Here is a 19,238-nt window from a genome sequence, read left to right as displayed (position 1 = left end):
GTGGGTTTGATGAAAGCCACACAGACTGTTATTAAAAGCCCACGTAATGTGGCAAGCACTGTGCGAAGTTCTAGGGCAAAGCACTAGGCGGCACCAGTCGTGGCCCTCGGGATGCTGCCAGTCTCATGTGGACGCTGACCCTCTCTCGTGCCGTGGTCCCCTCCGAAAGTCTAGTAAGAGCATATGGACCTCTTCCTAGAAGAATGTTTTAAAAATATGTATGTTTACTAAGGAAAACACTTATTTTAAAGTGCAGTTACTACAGTACTTAAAACAATACCCGAATTTAGGAGATAGTAACAAACGTTTTTTATCGAAGCATGAAATAAGGAATCTTGTGGTGGCTCTAAGAACCACGGGCTATTTGAGGGATCAACAACAATTGTAATGTGATGGAAAATGTGATTTCCACTTGCAACCAAGTCACAGGTTCCTATTCTGTTTTTTTTTTTAAATTAATTTTTTTAAAGTTTATTTATTCACCTTAAGAGAGAGAGAATGCAAGTCGGGGAGGGAGAGAGAGAGGGAGACAGAATCCCAAGCGGGCTCTGCACCGTCAGCGCAAAGCCTGATGTGGGGCTTGAACTCACGAACCCTGAGATCACGACCTGAGCCGAAGTCGGACGATTAACCAACTGAGCCACCCGGGCGCCCCTCTTATTTCTGGTTTGTTGACCTCACTTGCAAGGGAAGGAAATGCTACATCATAGTCAGGTGTTAGTGAAAATAAAGATGTATGTTTTCTGGGGGGGGGGGGGGGTCCCAAATTCACGGTCCCCTCCCACCCGGAATCCTCTCCCTGGAACGGGAGAGACCAGATCCCCTCTTAACATGCACGCAGAGGCTGGTGCAGGTAAGTGTGGGCACAGGAACGGGATGTGGAGGGGCAGGGATCTGCTTCTGAAGAAAGGCTGGCGACGATGCGCTGGGATGTCAGAGCACGGTGAGCCTGGAAAGGCCCGAGATTCTACAAGGGGAGCGATCATCAGATTCGGCATGAAATGAGGCGGTGAAGGCCGGGCGGACTCGCGAAGCCTCTCGCGCACTACGTCATGATTTTTCAGCAGAGGCAAGAGAGAGCCATGGAAAGATTTTAAGGAGGACAGATTTTAACAGGATAAGATTCACATTTCAGGAAGATACTTTCAGCAGACACTTGGAGGATGGATTAGTCCAGGGAGAAATTGGCAGCAAGGAGATCCATTGGGAAGATACTAATGTAGCAGGGCCAAGAGACGAAAAGTGAGCCAAATGATTATAGTGAAAAGGGAGGGATGCAGAATGTCTCAAGGAGGTGGAATTAATATGGGTTAGATAGCAGGGATGGTAAGAGGCAGGAAGGACCCTCTGTCTCTGGAAAAAAGGAGGACCCTGTTTGCCTTAAGTGGGAAGAAAAGCTGTCTTCAGGGAAGTCACGGACAGTGAGGTCACTTGAATTTGAGATGCCCATGAAAGAACTGTCTGGAAAGGAGATGGAGCTGAAAATACAGAGCTTTCTCTACTGGGGTTCTCAACTTTCTCTTATTGCTCCGTCAGGACTCTTTATATATAGATAGATATCTGTCATAGACAATGCAAATATTTTTTGTCAGTTTATCAATCAACCAATTCACAGAAAGCTGTGAATTTCCCTGATTTCCACCTTTGGCCTCATGCTTCGAAAGGTTTTTCCCACCCCCACATCATGTAAGTAGCCATCTGAAGTTTCTCCTAGTGTTTTTACGTTTTTTTACACTCACATATTCAAAACATCTAGACTTGATTCTAGATGGGGCTCAGCTCTGACTCTTGTCTTTTACATAGTTAGCCAATTATTCTGACACCACCTACTGAAAACTCCACCCTTCTCTAACTTATTTAAACTCATGCAACTTTTACAGACAGCGTTTTCTAAAACAAATCCTTAATTTCAAAACTTTCACTAATATACAGAGCTACCAGCAAAACAAACAAACAAACAAAAAAAACAATCATATGCCTACACACAGAACTGACCATTTGATGTAAGTGGTACTTTTTCCATTATTGATGGTTGGTTAATTCCTTCCTTCCTTCCTTCCTTCCTTCCTTCCTTCCTTCCTTCCTTCCTTCCTTCCTCCCTCCCTCCCTCCCTCCCTCCCTCCCTCCCTCCCTTCCTCCCTTCCCTTCGCTTCCCCCCTTTTTTTTTTTTAGTAGGCTTCATGCCCAGAGTGGAGTCCAACACAGGGCTTGAACTCACAACCCTGAGATCAAGACCAGAGCTGAAATCAGCAGTTGGACACTTAACAGACTGAGCCACCCACGTGCCCCCGGATTCTGGATTTCTAACTACACTTGTGCTTCCCAGGGAAAAATGGGAGTGTCCAGTAATCTTTCTGCTCGGTAAATCCTAAAAATCGTACAGCTTTCTTAAGGGTCGAGAAGAGCGCAGAAGTCCATCAAAGTGAGGACAAACGTTGAAAAGATAAATGAAAAGGTAAAAATATATGCTAGCTAATAAAATTTTGAGAGTAGGCTGCTTTAGTGCTCCAGGCTATTTTGAGAAGTTTCCAAACACCACATCATTTCATTTTTTCCCCCCTCCCGATTCCTTTAGGTTTGCCTTTAGGGAAATTAGAGGGCGCACGTGCGGTCGTTTGGGGGTTAATTCTCACTGATGCTGAATGCCCTGAGTCTTTGCTTGTTCATCAGAGCATTAAATCTGAAAGCTCAGGAGAGCAGTGCAGCCAGGCTGCAACAGTGAAGCTATAAAGTTCTGCATTAAAAATTCATATCGCAGGCTCGCCTCGGAACTCGGCTCTGGCTGAAAGGAGAGCTGACGGGGAAATAGGAGACACCCCACTGTCCTTCTGGCAATTGGAGACATTCCTCAACAAACAGCACCTCAGGAAGGGAATGAAAGGGCAAACAGGCCGTGAAGGAAATCAATGAGTTCAATTATCTCGCTCGCTCTTACTCTCCTATAGGAAACTTTTCATTCTTAAGGCCGGTTCCAAAAAGTTTTTTTTTTTTTTTTTTTTTTTTTACCATATCCCCAAACCAGAGCCCTAGACATCCTTGCTGGTGCCCAGATGTTTGGCACCTCTCTTAATTTGTTTTACGACAGCCCAGAGAGGCCTGAAATTCTCCAAGCCACACGGGGTGAGATGTCTCCTGGAGTCTGAGTCGCCTCGATGCGCGACCGGCAGGGACCACACGCGAACGACTTGCTCTCGCGTCGGGAGATGGGCCTGCGCACGTGTGGCATTTAGGTTTCAGCAGAGCTGCTCGGCGGTTATGAACCTCCAGAGGTTAAGGCATCAACAGCTCTGCAATAGTATGTGCTCGGAGCTTTCTGCACCCCACCCCCCTCACCCCCGCCTTAGCAGCGCCCACAGGGTAACTGGCTACGAGTCCCTTAGGACGATGACTCCCACAGCCACAGCGTGCTGACGTGGACCAAGAGGCACAGACACACCGACTCTCATAAGGTCAACACAGATAAAGGATGGGGCCCTTCAGGGTTGGGAAAGACCTCAGGCTGGGGGAACTCGGCCACCATTTTTCCGACGGGCCAGGAAGGACGCGAGGGGCCTGGTGGGCAACAGTGGTGGTGACCGCGAGCCCCATTTGCCGAGGGTCCGTGTGCAGATACCACGGCAGGCACTTTCTATGGGCATTACTTCATTCCACTGGTGAGGAAACTCAGGCCCGAGCACAGAAACGGAGCGCCTGAGGCCGGGGCTCTCCTCCTCCTCCTCCCAGAGTGTCTTCTTCCCTGGAGACCACTCCACAAACAGGCTGCAGGGGCCCAGGTGGCACACAGGATGGGGGATCCAGGTTCTGGGAAGCAAGTGGGCGGATAAAGTGAAGAGGCCAAAAAGGGAGCAGGTTCCTCAATGTCGCCCGTTGTCATCCAGCCCAATCTGCTCGTTTTACTAGTGAGCACACAGCTACTGCTGAGGGACGGGACTCTGAGGGGCCACACCGGTGACAGAGCTGGGGCCGGAACCCAGGGTCTCCTGACAACAGGCCTAGCCCCTTCCACCGCCCACTGACCAGAGGAGGCCGGGACGTCTATCAGTGTCACAGAGCAGCAGTCTGGTGGCGAGGCCAGTGCCGCAGGAGCCCTCGGAGCATTCTGGGAGTCCAGACTCTCCCGTCTGGTGATGCCACAGGGAAGCCACCTAAAAATGCGACAGCCACTGGCAGGATAAAGAGGCACAGAAAGACGGAGCGTGTCTGGAGTGTTCTAGTTTTAACCTGCAAGGCGAGGAGGGCAGTGTAATGAATCAGGCTCCCAAACAACAGGGAAATTAACAAGTAACTATCCCACGGCACACCTATTTGATGGAATACCGCACTGCCCGCTTTTAGTTTCTGAAGGATGGTTAATGACACAAAAGAAACACTTAGATGTCAAGTAAAACAAAAAACAAACAACCAACAGCCTAGAAGTGAAAAGTGCCTATCCATCTGATGCCGTCTGTAAAAGACAACAGAATTAATAAACCACGGTCTAGAAAAAAAGACCGGAAGGAATATGCCAGGGCGTTAACAAGTTATGTCTGCATCATGAGATGACGCCTGATGACCTCTATTTTCTAAAACCATTTAAAATTTTCTAAATTTGGTATAATCCACAGGCAGGACTTTTGTAATTAAAAATACTGTGTCGGGGCGCCTGGGTGGCGCAGTCGGTTAAGCGTCCGACTTCAGCCAGGTCACGATCTCGTGGTCCGTGAGTTCGAGCCCCGTGTCGGGCTCTGGGCTGATGGCTCAGAGCCTGGAGCCTGTTTCCGATCCTGTGTCTCCCTCTCTCTCTGCCCCTCCCCCGTTCATGCTCTGTCTCTCGCTGTCCCAAAAAAAAAAAACGTTGAAAAAAAAATACTGTGTCACATAAAAGGGGTTGATCTTCACCGATCTGGGGGCGGTCCGTGGGAAGAAGAATCTCTCGCCTCTCCCAGCCCTCCTGCTTCCCTTCCAAAGGGCTGTCGACCGGTCGGCGTGCATCCGATCACATCTCCTCTGCCACCTGGGGAGCGGGGAGGCACTGGAGGAGACGTGCTGCGTCACGGTGATCTGCGTGGTCACAGACCTCCCGCAGAGAGCCAGAAACGCGTGGCCAGGGTCTGGGTCAGGGACTGGTGTGCGTTCTCTAGGCTGGGCCTCTGTCAGGCTTCCTCTTGAAGCCCTCTTGTGGTTTAGGTGGCTCCGTCTCTCTTCCTAGAAGCCACCAGGTTCCTTCGGTTGTCCTGCCAGAGTGTCCTTGATGTCAATGGTCAGGGTCCAAGCCCTGTGCTACTCAGACCTCATCCACCTGTCGTCAAGGTGAAGGCTCGTGCTGATTTAGTACATTGATCAAAGTCTCTCTCTTGATGACGTACCTGTGACCATGCTGACGCGCACATGGTACACAGAGAATAAGATGAGGGTCATCTTTGGGGCGCCTGCGTGGCTCCATTGGTTAAGTGTCCAACTTTGGCTCAGGTCGTGATCTCACGGTTCCATGAGTTTGAGCCCCGTGTCGGGCTCTGTGCTGACAGCGTAAAGTCCACTTTGGAATCTCGGTCTCCCTCTCCCTCTGCCCCTCCCCCACTCTCACAAATGAAAAAAAGAAAGAAGATGAGGTCCCTCTTCGGAGGCAGTTCAGTTGACATTTGTTTGTCAACTTACAGGTGTTCTTACAGGTCATTAGATACACCTTGATGGCCACAAATTGATGATTTTCTCCAACGGTCCCCAAACCTGTTTCCTTGAGTTTCAAACTGTGAGCTCCTCAAGATTTACCTTTATAGAGAATCAGGAAAACTTCAAGGGTCTCTAAAAACACAACATTTTGAGCCTGGGTGGCTCAGTCGGTTGAGCTTCCAACTTCAGCTCAGGTCATGATCTCACAGTTCATGGGTTCGAGCCCTGCATCAGGCCCTGTGCTGACGGCTCAGAGCCTGCAGCCTGTTTCGGATTCTGTGTCTCCCTCTCTCCCTCTCTCTCTGCCCTTCTCTACTCGCACTGTCTGTTTCTCAAAAATAAATAAACATTAAAAAAAATTTTTTTTAAATGCACAAAATTTTTATGAATGCCCGCCAAACCCAGATGACAATCGAGGAATAATGCTTTTTCCCTACAACACCGTCTCCAAGGATGCTGTATGAATATGATCACTATCTCTCCATCCATAAACATGTTATATACACACACCACATACGGGATCGCCCTCTGTACCATATATATATGCGTGTTTTAGCGTACAGAGCACAGCGTGTGAGCCCATGTGCGGATCCCATCTGGAACCGCCCGCCCCCTTCACTCTGCCGTTCTGGTAGGTGACACAACGCCTGACATTTTAACACAGGCCTTTAGGAAGATTAGCTGAAGGCGGGAGGCATAGAGATTGCTGGTTCTCACTGCTGCCACGTAATTTCCAGCTGCATCTGGAGTCCACGGAACAGGTGAAGAATCCTTGGCACTCAGAGGAAATTCTACATGAATTTGAAAACACGAAGCCACCCCCTCCTTCCCGCGCAGCGCCCTGGGCTGGGAAATCTCCAGATCTGGGCTGTCCTGCTTAAGAGATGCTGCTGTTGCTGCAGAAGCCAAGGAAAGCCTTTCAGGGCTCACCCAGGCATCGGATTTTAGGTGTGAAGTGAAATACTTGTACAGGGATGGAAAATCCCAGCAATTCTACAAAATGCACAGTTATACTCTTTGGGAGATAAGCTACAGAAAAAAAAAAACAAAGTCCTCAGCTGTTCCCTGCAATTGTGATTTGGTTGCCTCTAAGGTTGAAGGGACAGGAGGGTTCTTTATTCAAGCCCATCCCCACGAAACCATGAAAGAAGCTGCCTATTTTTAGGGAAATTAATCTAACCAGGATAATTACAGCAACTCTACTGGAAATTGATGACTCATCAAAAAGACAGGAAATAGAAAATGTTCCCTTCTTAAAGGTACAGCAGAGAGACTCCGTTCAGACACTAAAGTTGGTATTTGCAAATGCAACTGGGGGACGAAGATGTGTCCTACAGGACCATCAAAATACTAGTGTGGTTCTCAGGCTTTGTCGGTTGGGCTCTACCTGGCCCAGGTTTCTAAGTTTTTCATGTGGCAATGTAAAAAAATAAATATGAGAGCGACCAGTCTGGAAGGGCCAATAGGGTGGGGCTTGTGGGGAGAGGAGGCTTGAAACTCTCCTGGAAACCTCTCACCTGGCGCTCTCTTAAGAAGGCAGCACCAGAACGGGACTTTGTGGGCCACCATGGCAGTGTGTCAACTGCCCTGGATTCTGAGTGTGCGCAAAAACCACCGCGAAAGAGTCCAGGGCGATCCGTGTGCAGGGAAGGTACCTACACCACGGCCACTCACTGGCACACCATCTGCACTTCCTACCTGGGCGTCGTGTCTGGAGCCGCCCCTCGGTCAAATTGCCTCTCGGGGCCTCTGTGCCCCGCTGCTGGGCATTCCCTACCTCTACGATGTGGGGTACGGGCTCCCCTCAACAATTCCATAAAGCCCTAAGCCAGGCTCACTTGGGAAGGTTTCCTTTCTCAGAGCACACTGTGTTTTGTGAGAAAGCACTGGTTACAGACATGCGATAAAGAAAATACTCTCCAATCAACCCAAGTGAAGTTCCCCATAAATGTCTCTTTTGTAATATACGAGGTAAGTATGTGTATATACAATGTAGTTCTTTTATTTTTTTTTTAATTTTTTTTTTCAACGTTTTTATTTATTTTTGGGACAGAGAGAGACAGAGCATGAACGGGGGAGGGGCAGAGAGAGAGGGAGACACAGAATCGGAAACAGGCTCCAGGCTCTGAGCCATCAGCCCAGAGCCTGACGCGGGGCTCGAACTCACGGACCGCGAGATCGTGACCTGGCTGAAGTCGGACGCTTAACCGACTGCGCCACCCAGGCGCCCCCAATGTAGTTCTTTTAAAGAAGCACATAGGAAAGGAATAGAACACGAGTAACCTTAAGAAATGTGCATTTTTTCTGGCAGGAGAGGGTTTGGTAGGTTCAAATTCTCCTAAGACTAACATTAGCTGTTAAAAAAAAAAAAAAAAATAGAGCATTTCAGTGTAATCAGGTATTTTCTTTTATCGGAGGCTCAGAGTCACAGACCCCAAGCTGAAGGGGATGGAACAAGCCGTCTGTATGTGTTAGCACCGAAGCTACTTTTGCAACCGGCATTCGGGGGACAGACCAAAGAGGTAGGTGGCCGTGGACTTGCACTTGAGAAAAGAAGAGGAAGAAAAAAAAGGGAATTCCTGCACTGGTGCCCAGGACGCTAGTCTGGGACGGTAACCCCCTCCTGCGGTGTGAGGTGCCAGCCCAGCCACCAACCCAGGTGAATAGCTGCAGCAGGCGAGCCAGAAGCGAGGCAGGCTTCTCTCTGGGGCCAGATGCCACGCGCCGAAACGAAGCCCGCCCGCCCGCCCCCACGGCCATCCTGGGAACTGTCTAAAGTCCACACGCTGTGCTTGGCTGCAATCTCCGAGGCAAAGCCGGTCAGGGTGCTACATCTCCATTTGCTAACACAAGTGGGATGAGCTGAGCTGCACCTCTGAGAAAGGAGGGATCTTTTTAACTAAAAAAAAAAAAAAAAAAAAAAAAAAAAGCAGAGAAATAATTCATTTATTTAACCCAGAAACGGTTATAATCTGCAACCCTGCAATCCTCTTACACAACTGTTTTGGCAAACCCCCCTGTGTTCCGACAAATACTAAACTGTGCTTGCCATTTGTCTAAGGAACCTCGCATTAATAAACATGAAGAAGAACACTTTTACCTCCCACTCTCAATGACGGGACAAAACAAAGACCAGCTGTATTCATCAATGGGTCCTTGTTCTGCACATAAAGGCTAATTACATTTTGCTTCAAGCCTACACATGGAAAACTTTACTGCTGCTGTCCCTGACAAAGTCAGCCTGCGCTGTCCCAGCTGACGCAGGGCGGTGACCGCACACAATGAACCAGGCTCTCTCGGAACAGCCCTGGTGCCTTCGACCTGCAGGCTTCTTTCCAAAACGGGGGTGAGGGAGGGTCACCCCGGTGACATCCCCCGGTGACGGAAATGCAGAGGCAACGTGGGCTCTTCAAATCCCATTGGGATTTGGGGCCATTAACGTCAACCTTCCCTGAGGACGGCTAATTTCAGAAACGCACAGCAAGCCCTACTGTGAGCTTGCTGGGCATAGGTTCTTTTTGGGGACAATAGAGTGGCTGATGGCCAGGGCGGGCTGTCACCGCGCTGGGGGCTGCCTGCGCACCTTCCCGTTACCCTGCACAGCCAGCCGGTCTCTTGACCGCCACTGTGCCCGCCCATTGCAGGGTGAGGGCAGCGGGAGTTGTGGGCAGCAAGCTCCCCCAAGGACACATGGAGAGTCGTGGACCCCGCGACCTGCTCCGGGTCAGCCTTCTCCAAAGCCCCCACCCACTTCCTGCATTTTCTGTAACAAGTATTTAAGGATCCCTACTGTCACAGAGAGAAAATAAATTGTTGTGGGACATTTTAAGGCCATTTGTGAAAAGACTTGCCCCTGGAGGGCTTATATTCATAGGTATTGATGAAAAGACATGAAGTCTTATGAGATACATGGAGGGTGGGCGTGAGGGCGGGACAAACGTTTCCCAGAAAACAGAAGAGGGGAGGGACGCGGAGGGGGAAGCTTCCATCTACATGGGATCTCCAAGACTGAAGCACCCCCCTGAAAGCTACAAGAAAGTAGTGATTATTAACTCAGTCCATTCTCCACATTTTTTGCGGATTACTTACTCTGGGAACCATGTACAGTCAGTGTTTGGCCCTAGGCTGCCTTTTTGTCAACAGCTAGTCCATTTCTGACTTGGGAAACGACCGAGCCCTGTGGGGGCCTGAGTCCACCCCCTGCCCCTCCCCCGGCCCCACACACACTGCGCCCACCTCGCCCCGTCCCCATGTCCGGCACTTCTGGCTGGCTCCCCAGGTCAGCGTGGCTGCCCTGTGTTTTCATTCCCTTTGCCTCCAGCAGCCCCTGGCTGGAACTCATCTTTCAACCTCAAACCACACGTCACCCCCTTCAGGAAGGCTTCCCTGATTACCCTTTCCTTTTGTTCGAGCTGGGTGGACTTCCCACTGGCCTCTGCGGAGTCTGGCCATGAGAGTCCTGGCACCAGGAAGCGGGGAGGGTGAGGTCAGGGGTCCTCTCAATGCTGCCGCATTGCCTCTGTGGTTTCCCTGCTCCCTGCCCCGGGCTGAGTGCACCGTCTGGTTTCCGTGGACACCCTGACAGCACAGGGCCTGTCACAGCAGTGATCACACCGGATTGCAATGGCTCCCCACCCCCACCCTGCTGAGCCTTCTTTCTCAGGGCTTCCAGAGCCCAGCTAAGTGCCAAGCACAGAAGAGGCCTCCAGGAATGTCTGCGGCACCAACGAGTGGATCTATTCTGAGTCGTGCCCATCATGAGAGGCTTTTTCTCTCCACGCACAGCCGTATATGCCACACCTCTGGCTCCCTTCTCATCACCGGAGAAGGTGATAATTTCCTGCTCGGATCCCGGGAGGGGACGCACCCCAAGAGTGCCCACGGCCCCATAAGCAGTTTTTAACAATAGCCATAGTCCCAAAGCAAAGCATTTTTACACGATAGAATAAGCAACTCTCATACTTTTTGATTCTACGTTCCGCTTCCTGTAGTTTGGTGAAAATGAGCAAGTAACGCATAGATTTTCATTTATATGGGGAAAACACCTTTTTGGCCTTAAGACATGGGGATACAAAGAGAAAGAGCCTAGAGACGTTTTTCACTGAGCCCACACCAGTTACAACCACACCGTTTCTCGTCAGATGCCAGTAGGGTTGGAGCCTAGGAGAGGTCTAGGGCCTCTGAGGCTCCCCCCAGTGACCTTGCTGATTCAGGGGACCCAAGACTTAATGTTCTTACCTATAAAATGACAGAGCGGGCTGCTTAGGAAAAGCCCAGGAGTCAATGCACCTGTGAACAGTAACTAGAAAAACACTTTAGACTGAAAATCGTCCTCGTCATCTTAAGAGGTACCTCTGACCCTGTTCTAGGGAGCCGATTCCCCTGAGAGCAGGGCCCTGTCCTTCGATAACTGGCGGTTCTGGGTGAGAGAAGCGAGTCCTTCCCCAGCGTCAGCCCGGCCTCTAGCAAGGTCAGACAGGGTGGGGACAGACAATGAGAGACACTGCCTCTCTGGCCTGTCTCCCAGTTGCCCCCCGAGCCGCCATATTCTCAACCAAAGAAATGGAAACCTGTGAGCAGTGGACATTTAAGTCCTTCCTACATGGCTGTTCTCTGCTGCGTCGCTTCCTCAACCCCGAAAACAAACCGATTAAATGGACACACGTTTTCTACGTGGCCTTTAGAAGCCCAGTAAAAAATTATGAATGTAAACCAGGGGCCAGTACTTAGCAATCATGTGACAAGTGGCATTATCTGCTGTCATTTCTGAACAGTTTCGGTAGATGCTATGTGTCACCAGGCCGTTTCTCTCCCCTAAGTAGGTGGACGTTCGTGACTAACAGCATCTCCCCAGCGTGCCCCGCGAGGACACGGTAGGAGACATCGGCTTCTGAAAGTCAAGCTTTTGTAACACTCTCAGAGCAGTGGCTTTCAAAAGAAAATTCTGATTGAGATCCACTGGAAGAACTACATTCTACACTGTGGCCCAGTAACTGTACGTTTACATTTTTACAGTTAGACACACGATTAACCCAAAAGGGTCACAAAACAATACCCGACTTTCCTATGTGCCATGAGCCATGATATTTTCGACTCTATTCTGTTATTTTGTTTTCTATTGAATTTTACTGCCCAACTGGCTGGTCGCCACTCACTAAATGGATTTCACCACTGTGACACCCAGTTTCAAAAACGCTAGCTTAGAGGCGCTCAGAGACTGGTTGTACGTGCTTTTACATGCGTAGTAATGCAAACTTTGGTTAATTATAGAAACACAAGATGTATCTATGTCTTCCAGAAAGAGGTGTGGTTTGCTAAAAATAAAATATTGAAAACTAGTGAAATAAATAGATCACCACCGAAGTCACTATGAATTTTGTCAGTGAGTAAACTGATGTTAATAAGAAGGCATGGGCCAGAGGACCAGAAGGAACTATTTTAGAAAGGAAATGCTATAAACTGAGGACTGTATCAGATGGAACAGATACCGATTGACCTCTGTATCAGATGAAAATATTGTAACTTACAAAACTGGAATTTACTGAGAAAAACAACCACTATTCTACTTAGTAGATAAGGTCCAGACAGAAAGGATAGAAAAACAAAGATGGTGGACTGGCAGAGTAGGGAAGCCGGACGCGGATACCAGGGAACATCAGGGTGAAAGCAGCTGAAACGGCTTCTGCGGAGCTTACGTCCAGGGGGGTGAAGGGGAGACAGCTCTGCACGTTTGCCACATCCCGTCGACAGCGACGCCCAGGTTGGAGAAGTTAATACGAGAGCCTCCGGGTCTCAAAGTGAAATCTCAACCAGCTATCCCACCCCTTAGAGCCAGCTCGTTCTACCTCACCTGAAGCCACACTTTAGCACACTGACAGGAGAGGGAATGCCCACGGGGATTAGATATGCCAACAGGCCGAGTCGCCGAGACTGAGGAAGGTATTTAGTCTTTGTGCGGGAATTCTGGGCTCACGATCAAAGTTGGTTTTGAGCACCAGGCCTGGGTAGGTGGGCGCTCACAGTCTGGAGCTACTAACTCACACAGAGCAAAGGCAGAGAGCCCACCGAGAGAGGCCCCGTGAGCAGCAGGCCCAGCAGCAACCTTGAAGGCCAAGGGCGAGTGTGATGGGACAGAGGGACGCCCTATGCAAAACAGGAGCCTCGGAGGGGGTGCACTATTCAGAGCCCCTGCCCGCTACCCAGAAGGCCCGCTGTGGGAGCACAGCAGGAGGACATGGGTCTCTAAGGGGGACAGGGGGACCCTCCCAGGACAGGAGAAGGCGAACCAACGCCTTGCTTGGTGCCGCCTGTCTGGACTTCGGCAGAGGAGAGCGTGGCTAGGGACAACCTCTGTTGCTTCTCCACCTCTCTTGACTTATGTCAATACTATTCCTTCTTTTCTGGTGTTCTGCAGGGAGAGCGGGCTGGAACAGGTGTCCCTGTGGCAGATCACACACTGCCTTCCACCACAGCCACCTGTGACATACCTGCCCAAATGCACGCATTCCCGGCGTATACACAGACGTGTCTACGTGTATACATTCCCGACGTGTGCACAGAGATGCCCGGTGTCCTAAGGTAGGAGTTGAATAAATACATCCGTGTGGGAGCCAAGGACCCAGACACGGGGAAAGGTGACGTGATTTGCACAGACCAAGCTCCACAAAACGTCTCCTGTATCACATCTTCTGTAAGTTGCCTTTTCCCCAAGTTTTCTTAGAAAAAGGCACATGTTGAGGAGGCTTCACATTAATTAAAGACAAAAGTTTCAGCGTTCTGAGAGCACCAGAGATTACGGTCACATCGTGGGGAGTAAACTGACGCCAGGAGCTCATGGGGGTGCTGCTGTGTTCCTCACGGCGGCTCTGAGGCCAAGCACCTCCTGAATCCCGTACCGTTTGGCAAAAGCTGACAGACAGGAGGGCAGAGCCGGGGGAATTTTCTATGGATTAGCAAAATACAGGTGACACCTGACCGAAAGCATGCAGACAGAGGAAGTCAGGCAGAGACTTACTTGGCAGTAATTTCTTCATCGTATTTGGTTTTCAGGTCAAATAATTCTGTTCGGGTTTTTTCCAGGGCTGAAAGGCAGAGGACACAAAGCCGTAATGTGAGATGCCAGTTGTCCGAATTAAATTAAAAAAGCGAAAATATACAAGCAATATATTCTCATCTGAGGAGTCGAAGATAATGCAAATGCACAGAAGTTCCAAAAACCCATTCTTTTCCATTTCATCCACACACCTCCTGGGAGAGAAGGCCGGTTACTGGCTCGGTGTGCAGATTTCCTGCCTTTATGTGTATTTTATTGCTTAAAAAAATATTTCCATACATAACCGCATGTGTACATATTTTCACCTCTGCATAAATAGGAGGCTACAAATACATTCTGAGACTTGTTCTTTTCCTTTAGCAGAAAGGCATGAAAAACTCTCCAGGTCAGGACATAGGCAGTAACAATTAGCTTTCGTACAGAGCTTGCCAAATGCCCGGCACCTCAGGACCCGCAGAAGCGAAGGTTCTGGGGTAAGGATACTTAGATACTCCAAAACAGGCCACTCCCACCCAGCTGGCTCCCCCCCCAGAGGCAATTTACATTCCCATCAATACCGCGAGTGTAGCAATGGTGCCTCTACGCTCACCAACACCGGATAGTATCAATTAAAAAAAAATTCTTTTGACAGTCTGACGGGCAAAACGATCTTTCCCTGATTTAATGAGCATCTCCCTGCCTGGGAAGAATGGTTAACTTTTTTTTTTTTTTTTCATATGTGTACTGGCCACGTGCATTTTTTCCGCAAACCGCCTATTTGCGTCTCTAGCCCCTGCTTCTATTGGACTGTTTATCTCTTTTTCTTGATGTGTTACTGGTGTTTAGGAGGTCTCTAGATTGGGGGGGGGGGGGTATTATTCACGTGTCTGTAAATGTGCTGTGACTACACAGCACAGCACTCGGTCGGGTGGTTTTCACTTGGATTCTGAGGTCGTCCAATATTTTTGCCCCCACGTTTCAATTCATTATATCGTGCGGTTTCCCTTTCAGAAAAAAAAAAAAAAGGAAAAAGAAAGACAGAGAAGAAAAAAGAAGTGTAAAGAAACGATAAAAACTGTTAGCACACCCTTTTTTTGGTGTCTTAAATTTGAAAGGTCTGCCATGAGTGTTCTTAATTTCGCTCAGGGTGGAAATAAGTGGTTGGTTTTTTTTTTTTTTTCTTTCCTATTATTGTTCCAAATGAAATGTCAGTCCCTGACAGTTTGGTGATTTAGATGTGTTTGTTGGAAAAGGCGCAGGAAAGAAAGGATGGCTTGTGGAAGGATGAAAATGGAATTCAGATCCTCCCGCTTCCGACACCAACAACTCGGGGTGGGCGGCTAACGAAGGGAAGGCGGAGGCGCTGGGGGCTCCGAGGAGTCACTGCTTTGGGGCAACCGGGAGACGGCCCGGAGTGCCCCCTAACTTCGGCCTGCCCTGGACGGACTTTATTAGGATGACGGACAGCACACCTGTCTGCAGAGTCTGGACTTTGTGCTCCGCTTCCTCCAGCTTTGAGGTGGTGGACATCTGTGTCTCCTGCAGCTTTCTGGAAAGGAAGAGAACAAAGCCAAGCTGGTCATCTCGTTTCCCAACGTGAAGGTCTCGTGTGCTCTGCAGCTCGGTGACCGGCAGCTGGCGAGAGGCACACAATCGGTGGCCGCTGACGGTGGGCGCGCGCCCGCTCCCTGATCTTTGGCGCCCCGACTCTGCACCCACGTAGGACCGAATGTGCAGGGTGCATCCTGACGTGTGCTAACTGACGCAGCCGGTTATCTTAAATGTGACTTGTTCTTCAAATGCCAGATATTAAAAAAAAAACAAAACAAACAAACAAAAAAACCCAACCATCATCACGAACTCATTGTTTTCTGAAGTTACCCAAGAAGAATGATACATTTACATTTTGCTGACACAATGAAGGAATTTGTTGGGATAAAGGATGTGCTAATAGATGTGACAGCTGTTCCATGTCTGTTATAATGGAATGCAGATGTGACCGTAATACCTAATGGGTGGTTCTCAATGTCTGAACCCAACATCCCCAGATTTACATTTCCCCTGATCTCCAAATGAATTCCCTGGTCAATAAATAGCATTCCTTGCTCCTCATCTGCAGAGGATGTCTAAAAATAAGTTTATTATTTTTACATCATATGAATAGAACACATGCGCTCATACTAACGAACCTGGGAATATAGAAAAGTAGAAATTACAGCATAAAAAAAAAAAAAAAAAATCACCCGCATCTCCATCACCTATGGAAAAAGCCTGCTCGTGTTTTTTGCATATTCTAATGATAAAACTAATAGAGGCTCCAAGTTAAAAAAAACAAACAAAAACAAAACACATGCACAAATATAGACACTCCGATGTAATATACGAGAGCGTAACATACACTCCCCGCCCCTTTGAACACAAAAGGGATCACAGCACACTGGGCATTCTTGCTCTTCTCCTCATTTCCACACTCTGGAAACATTCTTCCTCATTCTTATTAAATAATTAACGTAACCAGCCTCTGTGGACACTTAGCTTGTTTATCGCCTCTTTCTACTAAACAGTTCTGCAGTGATCATTATGTAGATATTGCCGTGTAATTCTGAGACGGAATCTGTCGGATGAAATGCTAACAGAGGATGTATATGGTCACAGAGTAAGATGCAATGTGTTGTTGTTGTTCTGATGTTGAGAAACTTCCCCTCCCAAAAAACCTCACTAACTTAAACTCTTGCTAACAATACATGTTTGTTTTCCTGTGCCAACACTGGATAAAATTAAGCCTAATTTTCCTGCTGAGTAAAGCTGAGCATTTCTCTTTGTATGAACTATCTGTACATCTCCTTGGTCCACTTTGTAGCGCTCAATTTTCCGTATTAATTTCTAAGAGCTCTTATGTGGTGCAAAAATTTCTTTCCAGTTTTTTTTTTTATTTTTATTTCTTTTCTTCCCAGTTTTTTGATGCTTTTAAGATGTTTATTGTGAGGGGAGCCTGGGTGGTTCAGTGGGTTCAGTGTCTGACTTCAGCTCAGGTCATGATCTCACGGTTCGTGGGTTCGAGCCCCGCGTCGGGCTCTGTGCTGACAGCTCAGAGCCTGGAGCCTGCTTCCGATTCTGTGTCTCCCCTCTCTCTACCCCTCCCCTGCTCGTGCGCTTTCTCTCTCTCTCAAAAGTAAATAAACATTAAAAAAAAGAAAAAAATGTTTATTATTATTTATTTTTTTAAAAATTCGGTTTTCAATTAGAAATACCTACTCCAAAGTTACTAAAAACAAAATACTGCCTAAGTTTTCTTCCAGTATGTCCATGATTTAATGATTGATGTTTAAACCCGAGAGCCATTTCAATTCCTTGGTTGTAAAGAATGAGATGGAAAAAAAATCTGTTTTCATCCTCCACCCTGAGTGGTCAGCCCGTCGCTTCCAACTTTAAATATAACTCATCCTTTCACCTAGTTTGAAAAGTCAACTTAATAATATCAAATTCCCAGATGAATTTACTTCCACAATTTTCTAACTTTGCTCTGTGCAGCTGTAATCACACTGCATGTGATTCTGTATCACGCATTTTTCACTCCATATCTTGCTGGATGCGTTTGTGTTTCTGGTCTTAATGCAAATTCTGCATGACTATTATTGCAAGGGCTGCATACTGTTCCAGTTGGGGGTGGCCCATCTTTACCCCCCATGTCTCTTTGGCAGAGGGCATTTTGATTGCTCGCACCCCGCCCCCACACCCCAGTATCAGTAACACGGTAAGAAACTGCTGTGGCCATAAAGTGCTCTCCTGGGAAGCACATTTAGGCTGGGTCAAGAATCTGCTCATCTTGGGGCGCCTGGGTGCGTCAGTGGGTTAAGCATCTGAGTCTTCATGATCTCATGGTGAGTTTGAGCCCTGCACCTGCCCCTGTGTTGAGCTCTGCGCTGACAGCGTGGAGCCTGCTTGGGATTCTCTCTCTCTGCCCCTTCCCCACTCGTGCTCTCTCTCTCAAAATAAATAAGCAACCCTAAAAAAAAAAAAAAAAAAGTCTGCTCACCTTTCAGAACCTGGACTCTCTACCTGGCTCCCTTCTTTCCTGGGGGGGCTGCACCTGGCCCTGCTCTCCCAGGCCCCGAGGGACTGGCCTTGGTCCCGCAGCCAGGACTTTGGGAGGCGACACAGGAGCATAAAGGGAGGCCAGGGCTGGAGCAGGGGGTTGGGCTCTGGTCCCACCTCTGGGTGACTAGCTGGGACAGCGTGGGCAGATCCCTAATCTGAAGCCCGGTTTCTCGATCTGGAAAATGAGACCGTCCCCTCTTGAGGAATGTTCTGGGCACTCAGTGAGACACCGGGAGGGCGTGGCACACAATGAGTAGGCACTGGGTGAGTGAATTGGGTCTTGTTAGTTTTCATCAGTTTTTACAAGAAATCTAACCTGCATTAAACTGTCCTAACAATATTAAACTCCCCCGTTTGTGGAAAAGCTCCAGGCGAGGCAGGCCACCAGAAATCCAACGCCCACAGCAGATGGATGGTGCACTAACATATTTTACTGATATCAGCTGCTCGACATATGAAGCACTGTGAGGTAAAGAAAAGGAGGCAAAAAAAAAAAAAAAAAAAAAAAAGCAAGCAACCAACCAAACAAACAAAACCCCAAGATTTGTGGGTGATGTCAAATATCCAAATTCTTTTCAGAAGGTGTCAGGCGTTGAGCCTGCATCCAAGGGCTTCCCACAGAGGGTGAACCGTCATTCCCTGTCATCTCACTTTCTGCTCAATCCCCGGCCCCAGGTGACCCCAACGGACATACCGTGGCCCCTTAACTACCTGACACCATCCACCTGTTGGGAAAGACCAACGACTGTCACTCAAGGTAATCTGACAGATCAGAGAGTAAGGGACGCCTTTATCCTTCAAACAAAATTCTGCTGAGAGCCCCACAGAACTGCGCTGGTCTCACAGGCCCATCTTCAATACTTCTCGAAAAGTGGGGGCGCCTGGGTGGCTCTGTCAGTCGAGCGTCTGACTTTTGATTTCGGCTCAGGTCATGATCTCACGGTTCGTGAGTTCGAGCCGCACGTCGGGCTCTGTGCTGACAGCGTGGAGCCTGCCTGGGACTCTCTCTCTCCCTCTCTCTCTGTGCCTCCCCTCATTCTTTCTCTCAAAATAAACAAACAAACTTAAAAAAAAAAAAAAACAACAGATACTTCTTGCATTGTGAACTTGGGAGGTAAAAAAAACGTCAAGTGCGGGCAGATGCTGATAGACACTCACCTCTCCTTTTCTGCAAAATCATTTTGTAACTTTTGTTCCTTTTCGAGAGCTATAGTCTCCGCTTGGTTCTTCAGAGTCTGTTCATATTCTCGGATTTTTTCTTTAAGTGCTTTTATCGTAACCTCTGCAGAAAGGGGAAAAAACGACGGTGACACAGGAGCACAATTCCATGAGGTGACACACACGGGGCTTTTGTAACCTACTAGGATCGCTGTGTTTTAAACTTTGGCTCCTCAACCCTGACACAAAATCAATGGTTACGAGTCCCTCCGGAGACCTTTTACTCCCTAAATGTTAAATT

At 48.5% G+C, this 19,238-nt stretch overlaps 1 protein-coding gene across 9 annotated transcripts in view; it reads right to left on the bottom strand.

Moving 5' to 3' along the window:
• Positions 1 to 19,238, bottom strand: part of CUX1 (cut like homeobox 1) — a 369,562-nt gene that overhangs the window by 128,256 nt on the left and 222,068 nt on the right. For all 9 annotated transcript variants that reach the window (XM_086691941.1, XM_086691948.1, XM_086691943.1 and 6 more), the window contains exons 6-8: positions 18,938 to 19,061; positions 15,154 to 15,230; positions 13,664 to 13,730 (exon numbers count right to left, since the gene is read on the bottom strand). In XM_086691941.1, the coding sequence (XP_086548067.1) occupies positions 13,664 to 13,730; positions 15,154 to 15,230; positions 18,938 to 19,061 (268 nt within the window). The remainder of the gene's footprint in view (positions 1 to 13,663; positions 13,731 to 15,153; positions 15,231 to 18,937; positions 19,062 to 19,238) is intronic.

The sequence above is a fragment of the Puma concolor genome, chromosome E3 (genome assembly GCF_028749965.1).
Source record: "Puma concolor isolate L17-30 chromosome E3, mPumCon1.1.hap2, whole genome shotgun sequence".
NCBI lineage: Eukaryota > Metazoa > Chordata > Mammalia > Carnivora > Felidae > Puma > Puma concolor.
This window is presented reverse-complemented; position numbering and strand designations above follow the sequence as displayed.